We start from the raw sequence: 10197 nt of genomic DNA, 5'->3' as shown, positions 1-10197 counted from the left end.
AAAAATGAGGAAAAAAAAGAAAATTAAGGTTAGATCTCAAAACTTTGCCGTACAATATTTGTGATGAGAAAAAATTATTACAGTGTTCTGTACATCATTTAGTAGGTTCAGGACAGTTTAAGTTTGAAGGCATCTGTCTGAAATAGGAATGTAAACAGTTTCAAGTCAGCTGTGGGTCGTCCAAACATGTAGGTTGGATTCACAGAGGTTGAGACGTGGTTGTCTGGCAACACAGTTTCAGTAAAGACTGTCAGAACTTTGAAGGAATAAAAATCAAATTTTATACCTCCCACATGCAAGACTCCACACTTTAATGGTTATTGGCAACTACTGCATGCACATTAAAAAAATAATCAGAAGAATTTAATATGTTTTACTGTACTGTGACACTGTTTTCCTGCTCTCACCGTTACGTAGATGAAAGAACTAATAAATTGGACTTGAATGCAGTAAAAGGCTTTGGTTCAGTGGACTGAGTTACTTTGCTGTCTGTGGTAAAAATGAAAGAAAAACATTGCTCACATTACATAAAAGAAACTTCTACTCTATCACAGTTTACAAGCTGAGGTACTTCATAAGGCTTCATTATTTCCTTCAAAAAACTAATAAAACAAAAACATCTCCAACAAGCATTAAAAATGTTTTGACCAGTAATCTACAATCTTTTTTTTTAATTAACCTTCTGTTCCTCTTCCATATTCCAAAGTGGTGTGTTTGGGTGTCAAACCCCGGTCTCCTCCATCCGCCCTTTGTCCAGTTTGGTGTGAATGCAAAGGTGTCTCCTCTCAGACCACTAACAATACTCAACCATGCAGAGTGTGGTCCGTTTAAATAATTCCACTTAAATATTCAAGAATGTCTTCCTAGGCATTGTACATGACTCCTGGACAGTTTGAAATTGTCCAAATATCCAATTTGTCAAGTTTTGTTTTTATAAAATCCTTGTAAGCCGCATCAGTGACATGACTGTAGGGATGTCCGCTGGTCTGTTGATCTGTTGGTTCAACGTTTCAGTCCATCCACTGGATGGATTGGCGTGGAATTTGGTTCGGACATTCATGATCCACTGAGGCTGGATCCTGAGGACCTTGGTGAACCCCTGACATTATACATAGTGCCACCAAGAGGTTGAAATTTCCTCTGGTCCAACACTTTATGTGGATAAAAAATACATGTTTTTCCTCTTAACTGCAATTGCTGTTTATCCATGTGGATAGTTTTGGTGTGAGTTACAGAGTTTTTGAGATCTCAGCCACAAAGAGATGTCTGCCTTCTCTCCAATATAATGGGATTAAATATCCTGTGGTGCACAAGGTGTCAAAAAATAGACTTATATACATTTGAAAAACTCAACAGCATTGTCTCTTTCTGGAAATCATGATCTGGTTACTTAATATAATCCACAGACCTCGTTGTGAGAAGTCTCAAGTAGTAACCACTTTCTCTCTAATAGAAAGAAAAATAGTTCCTATGAAACTGCTCATAACTAGTTCTGTGAATTATCTGGACTAACCAAGACAGGATTTCAAGAAAGGGACACTCGTGTAATTTTTCAATTTTATTTATGGGGCTTTGAGCATCAGAAGCCAAATGGCATTTAGTTCCATTATATAGGAGCAGGACAGGGCAATATAATGATAATATATCGATGTTGCGATAGAAACTGTAAAAATGCTCCAATGCAAGTAAAACTTCTGCATCCTAAAAGGTAAAAATATCCAAATGCTATAGCAAAATATACTTAAACTAGTCACTGTGCACTAAAATGGTCTCTGACAGTGTTTTACTATTATATTTTGATGTTTTTGGATTAATATTACTGTTGCATTAATGTGTATGTTGCATTTTACTGCTGTAGATGTTTAAAGTTAAGCTAATTTCAACTACTTTATATATGTTGGATACTTACATCTACAGCAATGCATCATATTTTATGAGATCATTACATGTTTGCACCATCTGATGATAATTTATAATAAGCTATTTTAAAGATAATGTGTATATCGAGATGTGTATCGTAAATTGTGGCATAGGCTAAAAATATTGAGACATTATTTTTAAGCTATATCACCCAGCCCTGCATTGAAGAGAAGGCAGACATTGCTACGGCCAATATCTCCAAAACCACTCAGATGGATGGATAGTACTACAGGCCAGAAGGAAAATGTGTATTTATGATTTTGTGGTGAACTGACCCTTTATTGATAACATAGCATGTTAAGATGCGAACATTAGCATGCCATGCAGCTGGGCTGAGGCTCACAAACTGCAGCTTGGAGTAAGGAAAGTAGAACAGAATCAGCCACGAAGAACTGAGCCTGACAAGCTGTCAGTCTGAGATGTCCTGAAATGGTCATAGCACAAAGGACAAACTTTTTTTGATTTACAACACGACCTGTCCTCAGGCACCGCAGTCATTTTTAGTCCTGCTGATCGTAAGGATCTCTTCTCTGTTGTGTGAGCATGTCAGTCTTACAGAAGCTGCTATCGTCGCTACAGACAGTTCGTCTTCTTTTCTCCATCAGTCTCATTCCCGGCTTCTCATTCTGGCTTGTTAATGTGCCATTTAGTGGAGGCTATAACCCCAGACATCTACAGCCTCATAAATGTGTCTGACTCCAATCTGTCAGGTCAGAAGACGTCAGACCCTGCCAGCGTTGGACGATTCCTCCAGCCACTGAGCTGAGCAGTTTGGAGTTCTTACAGTCCGCTTCAGGTAAAGGCTCACTTCCTAACACTGAGGATGGTCATCTGTAGGCATTCCTCCCTAAGAGCCACCAGTTCTGTCTTGTAGCTGCTTGTCTTGCCTCCTTCGGTGTAAACGCAAGGCTGCTTCTTTGCTGACAACGGCGTTTCCATAGTCACTGATCCGGCGTTGAGTATGTCGGCGTGCGATGGCGAGGAAGAAGAGCCCCTGTGACAAGCTGCAGACAGTAAAGCTGAGAGAGCTCGGCCAACGTCATGCCTCGCCCCCTCATTGACGAAACAGTACAATATGGGGTCGGCGACGCAGTTGAGGCTGGTCAGTGCCAACGATACATGGTACGCTGCAAACAAGCTCTCCTCTGAGCCGCAGTCACATGGCTTCCTCAGAAACATGACACTGCGCACCAGGAGAAGGATGTGGTACGGTCCAAAGCAGAGCAAAACGATCAGGATCAGACTCAACGCCAGTCGCTGAATTTTGGCCTTTTCCTGACGCTCTGTTGAGACGTTGCAGCGCACTGCCGCTAGGATCCCGCGGTAGGCAACAAGCATGGCTGTCCATGGAGCGAGGAACCCCAGAAATGTCCTATAGAGGTTCATCCCTGCCACCCAGTCCTGCATGGGATACTTCTCAAAGCAGAAGGTGTGGTTGAACCGATCCTGGAAGAGCTCGTCGTGGAAGAGAGGAGCAGAGTTGGCTACGATCTCAATGATCCACACCATGGCGCTGACCAGGATCGCTGCAGGAGGTTCAGAGAAGGAGAAGAAAGAAGAGGAGAGAGAAATATTAGATTTTGTAGTAACTTTCATTACTCTCACCTGTGTGCGTACTGTAATGTAACGGAAGAAACAAGGAGCTCTTGTATCTCGTAATTTTCAACCGTGATCAAGTAATGACCAAGACTAGAATGTATTGAGGCCGAGATAAGTCCAAGACTTTGAGAGCTAAGACCAAATAAGTCGTGCAGTCGACATTAGCTAGTGCAGGTGTAATGTTATTTTACATATAGTTGCGGAATAGCTTCTTGTGGACTGTCTCGTCATTGTTTATCACAAGCAAAAACACAACTTTGTTAGCTGTCTTTGCAAGCATAACGTACATTTATTGTGACATGTTCTTAGCTGTTTCAGTAAGTGTTGTATAGTAGAATTTACATACTGCTGTGTGTTTTCTTTTGGACCCTGTTTTGCAGATGAACTCTGTAGTTTAGGTAGCCAAACTTTATTAAAGAAGAGCAGCCACAGACAGCCACAGAATCTTTTCCTGTCTCACACAATCACTTTCTAGGAGTTCATGCAAAGGGGAGATGACAGCCATCAACAGTAACAATAGTTTCAAATTAGAAATGAGCCCAGTTACTGGTTGCATTTTAAACAGGACTTTCATCACAGTTATGATGACAAATAAATCTGTTAATGCACAGGCAATTTAGTGATATTCCTGCAGATGTGATCTTGGCCTGTCTTGATAAAACCCTGAGACACGCCAGAGTAAAACTGCAGTCGAGACAGAGACTATCACATCGTGAACTTGAGACCAGTCTTATCTTTGATCTCGAGTACTACAGAACCATCATAAATAATCATTAACTTCACCGAAAAGCTGGGCTGTATTCTATCCATGAGGAAACCATGCTTTTTGAAATGGTATTTCAGAGCCGCACTGTCACCCATATAAAGAGTTTCCATCTAAAATGCTTTTCCAGTTGAGGTACAAAATATCCTCCTAAAGTTCATCATGTTGGATTTCTAGAAAAGTTAGTCTGGGAGCGTGTTTATGAACTGGGTCTTTATATCACTTATTATATTATTAAAAGCAATAACTGGGACAGAAATCCCTGTATAATTGGTTATTTACAAAAACGTCTTTTGACATTGAAGTGATTTTGATCTTGAACTGAATTTCCTGTTATGTCAAGGAATGGCAGATGTGAAGACACACATCCTCAGGCTCAGCCGCAGCACAGTTTGAGGAATTAAAATGCAATATCTTTCTCCTGCAAAAGCAGAATGAGGTCAGATTTAAAAGTACCAACTCTTGTTTTATTGGAAAGTTACTTGTTTGCACCTCTTTAGCCAAACTTATACTGTATGATATTTGTATTTTTTATTGACCAACCAAAAAACGCTGCAAGGAGACATTTAAGTATAAATTCCTTAACCCTACATACCTGTTTTGATGCGTCTAACCTTGGCGAAGCGCAGAGGATACGCCACGGCCAGGTACCTGTCCAGTGATATACAGCAGAGAAAGGCAATGCTGACATAGATGTTGGTGTAGAAGATAAAGCCGAACAGCTTGCAGCTCTCCTGACCGTGGATCCAGTCATCGTGCTGGAGGAAGTAGTCGATCCACAGAGGGAGAGTGGTGATGTAGAGGAGGTCAGCCACCGACAGGTTGATCAGGTAGATGCCGAGCTCGTTGCGTTGGCGTACCTGGAGGGAGAGCAGATGGAGGGGAGAGATGAAGGGAGGCAGGAGTGAGAGATGGGACAGGGATGAAAGTAGATGAAGACAGAAACATACATATGTGATGATGCAGAGTTACAATCGCTTCATGTTTTGTTCAATCTGTGTTTTTCATTTACAACTCAGTCATTGAAAAGATAATGAGGCGTCTGTTTCCTTTTTCTCATTTGGCTTGCTGAATGTCAAAACATGGAACAAATGCGAAGTCTTTGGAGAACTGATCAGAAGTCAGAGGCTGAAACTAATGATTATTTTCATAGCTGATTAGTCGGTTATTTCTCAATTCATCGATCAATAGTTGTTTGTTTATAAATGTCAGAAAATCATAAAAAATGTCAATTAGTGTTTCCTAAAGCCTAAGATGACATCCTTAAATGTCTTGTTTTACTCTCAACCCAAAGATATTCAGTTTACTGTCATAGAGGAGTAAAGAAACCAAATAATATTCACATTTAAAAAGCTGAAATCAGACAATTTTGATGTTTTCTCTTAAAAAATTAATCAAACCGGTTAATCATAAACAACAAAGAGTATATGCCGATACCGTCTTTGTATTGTATTGATGCACTTTGCTCATCTGGCCATCTAAAAAACATTCTCAAACTGTAAAACAAATATTCTTCTCCAATAACAGCAGAATTACACTGAACATGACTCAGATATGCATTGTTTCTTTTTCTTTAAACTTTTTCCACACACAGAACTTTCAGCAGTATTTTTGATTGTTTTTTTTTTTACCATTCAAACAATCAAAAGTAAAATAAATTTCATCTGTGTTTCTTGCAACACTTTTCTGTCTCAAAGTTTAGTTAGGCCTGAGCATTTATTTGATACTACAAACAGATAGATAATATTGGATTATATGTTTTCTTATTTCCTGATATCTGATCCAGTGATTCAGCTCGGCTCATCCATAAAAAGTAATGAATAATAATAAAATAATGATGAAGCAGCTGCAGACCACACTGAATGATGTTTTTATGCTTGTTCCTGATTTGCTGCCAAGTCCTATTTATCACAGAGAGAATATTCATCCAGTAAAATTTCACTTTTGATTTGGCCAAAAACAAACTGATTTGATGTGTCCTTCATTTTGGGGCAGATCTAAACGCATTCCTTGAATATCACGTTTAAATGTACCAAGTTTAAAGTTTATTGTGCAGCTGTCATGTCAAAAAACACAGGCATTGAGATTGCATTGATTAGTCATTTACTGCCAGCATTCCTTCATTGCTTTATTTGTAGAAACAGTGTTGCTGTTTGCCGTAGTAATATTTCAGTATATTCGTCATAGCTGCCCATTGTAACAACCACTTCACTCAAGTGGCGGCACATGATAGGTCTGTTTTGTGCTAGATGATGTGTCAAACACTCCCTTTTTGTGTGAACGTGCACAGAGCGTGATAAGGAAAATCTGGTTAGCAAGGAAAGCTGACAACCACCATCATGATAGCCGTTAGCTCTGTCTGGGGTTTGAGGTTTTGTCGAACCAGCTCGTGCACAGAAAGCCTGGTTATGTTGAACTTCCTTCGTAGTACAGCTACATGTTTGTTTGTTTTTTTGGTGACTCATACAAACTTGTCCCTTGTGTACCTTCCATTAAGCTTTTCTAATTTGATTTGTCAGCTCTTGGATTGAGACCCAGATACATGGAGGCAGCCCTGTTTCCCATGCAGTATTGATATTACAATGTTAATATTTAGGCAGAACCGCCCCGTAAATAAACAGCACGCCAAGTATGTTAATTTTTTGGATTCAGTTCAGGTGTTGTCAGTAATGAGGCTGGTGGTTCTCAGCAATGCTGTCGATGCTGCCAACCACCGAAGAGCGTTTTGGAACTACAATGACCACAATGCACCAGCACACCTGTGCTCATTCGAGGTGTGTCGTGTCAGTGGCAGGGCTCACGCTCAATGTTGAGGCCTTGATGCTGAGATAGAGGCAAAACAATAATCTAAAGTTGAACCATCACTCATTTTTAATAACGTTTTGCTTGAGGAAATATGAGTTAGTGAACTTGCCTGAATGAAAAGTCAATAACAATTCCTTCTGCTGCTGCCAAAGCAAACTAACGTCTGTGGGAAATGCTGCAAATGTTTGATGCTGTATGGGAAAATATCTCAACTGCTCTGTTGACTGTATGTAGCTACAGTGTCAGACATGATACATGGAAAGTCTCTTATTACACAGTGAAAACATGATCATGTTATCTATCACTTTATAGTCACAGTAATGAGATACACAGCTCATTACATGACTTTCCTTCTTCTGTGAACTTACAGAAAACAAAGCATGTTGTTTGATGAGCAGCCAGCCCACACACTGAAGCTTAAAAATTAAGAATAACTTCCACATTGCTGTTCATAATGCCATGACATTGCAGCACTGCTGCTGACTTCCATATTGTGACGTTAGGACAGTGGTGTAACTATGCCACTGGTGCATGTGCCCCTTAAAGAGTAATTCCGGTATTTTTAAACCTGGGCCTAATTTTACATATCCTGGGGTCTAAATGACTAATGATTGATTTGATTGATTCCACCAGGCTCGGCTGCGTCGCACGAAAGCTGCACAACCTCCACTGCAGCTGATCGCTGGTACCCTACACAACGCCTGTGATCCCACCAGCAGCACTGCAGCGTGTCCCAGAAGCAGGTCTCCACTCTGCTCCACGTCAGGTATGCGCCAAGTCTATTTTTGACAGATGTCAAGTCAATTTGCACAGACCAGATCAAGCAGGCAGGAAGTCGGACACATAAACAGTACAGAGAATTTCAAAATAAGACACCCTGTGCAGACTTTCAATCATTAAAACAGATGAAAAAAGAGACTGTTTAAGTGCGTAGTATACTTAATCATGGTGGAAACACAAAAATCAAACAAAGAGGAGCAACTTAACTAAATCTGAGCAAGCTGACATAATCACATCGGCAAATCACTGCTTCTGAAATACTGCTGGTGGGACATGCAGCCATGCGGAGGACAGATCAAACCTGTGGTGCAGACGTGCTATTCCCACTGGAATCAGCGGGTAATTGATAGATTGCCTCAGCTGGTGGCTGCAAAACAGGCTGCAATGGATGCTGGTCTGCCGCTGCCTCAGTTGTTAACTAACCCACTGAGGCAGGAAGGAGGCCAGCGACTTCTGTGCTCTGTGAGTTTTTTCTCAGTGGAGTTTGGTTGGTTTGGAGAGAGCGATATGACAACTGCTTCTGGTTAAACAAAAAGGACCTTACTCTTTACCAAAATCGTCTGCCTCTGTAGGGATCATTTCCATAATTTTGTCAGACACTTCTGAGCCATTACATTATTTATTTAAATGCCTACATGAAACTCTTTTATGTGGCTCTTTGAAAATTAGGACCAGCAATTAGAACCAATGTAACTTAAAGTTACCCAAGTACTGTAAGTAAGAACAAAATTTGACATTTTAGAGGGATTATTGTAATTTTTACTTCACTACAAAGCAAAAGCTTTAGTCACTTTACAAATTAAAATATTTGCTTACAAAATATATAAAAAATATATTAAAAAAGTTTGGTTATAATTTTAACGACTCAATGGTTTAAGAGTAACTGTTGAGGTTTGGACTGTTGCACAAAATAAACATTATGAAGGTGTCACTTTGGACTCTGGGTAATCTGACAGCATTTCTCAATATTTTCTGAATTTTTACAAACCAAACAATCAGTCAATTAATGGAGAAAATAATCCACAGATCACGCCATAAGTTACAGTCTGTAAACAATTATTTTTTAATACTTTACGTGCAGTCGTTTCCTGATTATAGCTACATACTTTCACTTAAGTACATTTACAATGCATTAGTATGTTTGCAATACTTTCTCCACCGCAGTTTACAGTTTGAAGCTACTTTATTAGAGTACTATGTTAGTGGCCAACATTGGTAGCAGGATTTGTGGGTGTGTGTGGGTGGTGTGTGTGTCTCCTCCTCACCTGCATGTAGGCAGCCCACAGGGCCATGCAGTTAGTGGGAAGCCCCAGAACGATGACTATGATGTAGAGCGTGGGCTGGAAGAACTGGTCCACCTTACTGTCCACATCACAGAACGAGATGTTGCACATGGTCCTGTGTGAACACTGTCAGCGCGTCTGTGTGTGTGTGTGTGTGTGTGTGTGTGCAGATGTGTAATGTGCGTTCAGCTACTCTCAGCTTTGAGTGTCCCTCTGTAGTTTCACCATACTCCAGCTCCAGCGGTTTGACAGTGACATGCCGACTCTGGCGTCCTGTTGGGCTACCACCCTGCTGACCAACGTGGAGCGACAGAAGAAAACAGAGCTGTCATTTCCGGGGCATTTCATGGTTCCCGTTTAAAACACTGTCCTCCTCACCCAGGGGCCTTGATGTGTCATAATCCTCCCTCACACTTCAAAGTCGGCCCCCGCGTCCCCCCCAGCACAGAGGAAAAGAGGAGAAGAAAGGAAGGAGCGAGGGATAAAATGTAGTGAAATGAAAGCTGCCTTATCGACGCTGTGCCAGGCCTCCTGCGCCTGGACAGGGCCTCATCAATCTTTTAGAGATTAGACGTCTGCCAGGTCCACTGTGAGAAGGAGAGGCTCAACATCAGTGTGTGTGTGTGTCTCAACGCCCCGATGACACACAAAACTCCTCTGGGATGCTCGCATGGAAACACAGGAATGACTTTACAGAGCTTCAGCACTCTGGAGCCCACAGGCCGTCCATTTACTCTGGACTCCTGAGCATCTGCAAGAGACAAAGACGGAGACAGACATTAAATTGTGATGCTTTATAAGTAAACGTCCTATAAAACAAAATGCGAAGAAAAAGGAAAATAACTTTTTTTAAAAAAGTGATGTAAATGAGATGAAGAGGACAGGCTAAAACAGAGAGAAACTTTCAGACAAGTCAAGTTGAATTTTATTTCTGTAGCCCAATATTACAAATCACAGTTTGCCTCAGGGGGGCTTTACAATCTAGCGTGTGACACCACTGTTTTACACCCTCAAAAGACTAAAGAAAAACTCCCCCATAAAACCTTT

The 10197-nt window shown here is 40.8% G+C and overlaps 1 protein-coding gene across 1 annotated transcript; it reads right to left on the bottom strand.

Annotated features, from left to right (window-relative positions):
- Positions 1 to 1377: 1377 nt before the first annotated feature.
- Positions 1378 to 9301, bottom strand: gpr4 (G protein-coupled receptor 4). The gene is made up of 3 exons (XM_084716405.1): positions 9133 to 9301; positions 4878 to 5142; positions 1378 to 3446 (listed from the first exon to the last, which is right to left on the bottom strand). The coding sequence occupies exons 1-3, from the start codon at positions 9259 to 9261 to the stop codon at positions 2725 to 2727; spliced, it is 1116 nt and encodes a 371-aa protein (XP_084572531.1). The 5' UTR covers positions 9262 to 9301; the 3' UTR covers positions 1378 to 2724.
- Positions 9302 to 10197: the final 896 nt, after the last annotated feature.

The sequence above is a fragment of the Lutjanus erythropterus genome, chromosome 4 (genome assembly GCF_056507025.1).
Source record: "Lutjanus erythropterus isolate fLutEry1 chromosome 4, fLutEry1.hap2, whole genome shotgun sequence".
In the NCBI taxonomy this organism is placed as follows: Eukaryota; Metazoa; Chordata; class Actinopteri; order Lutjaniformes; family Lutjanidae; genus Lutjanus; species Lutjanus erythropterus.
This window is presented reverse-complemented; position numbering and strand designations above follow the sequence as displayed.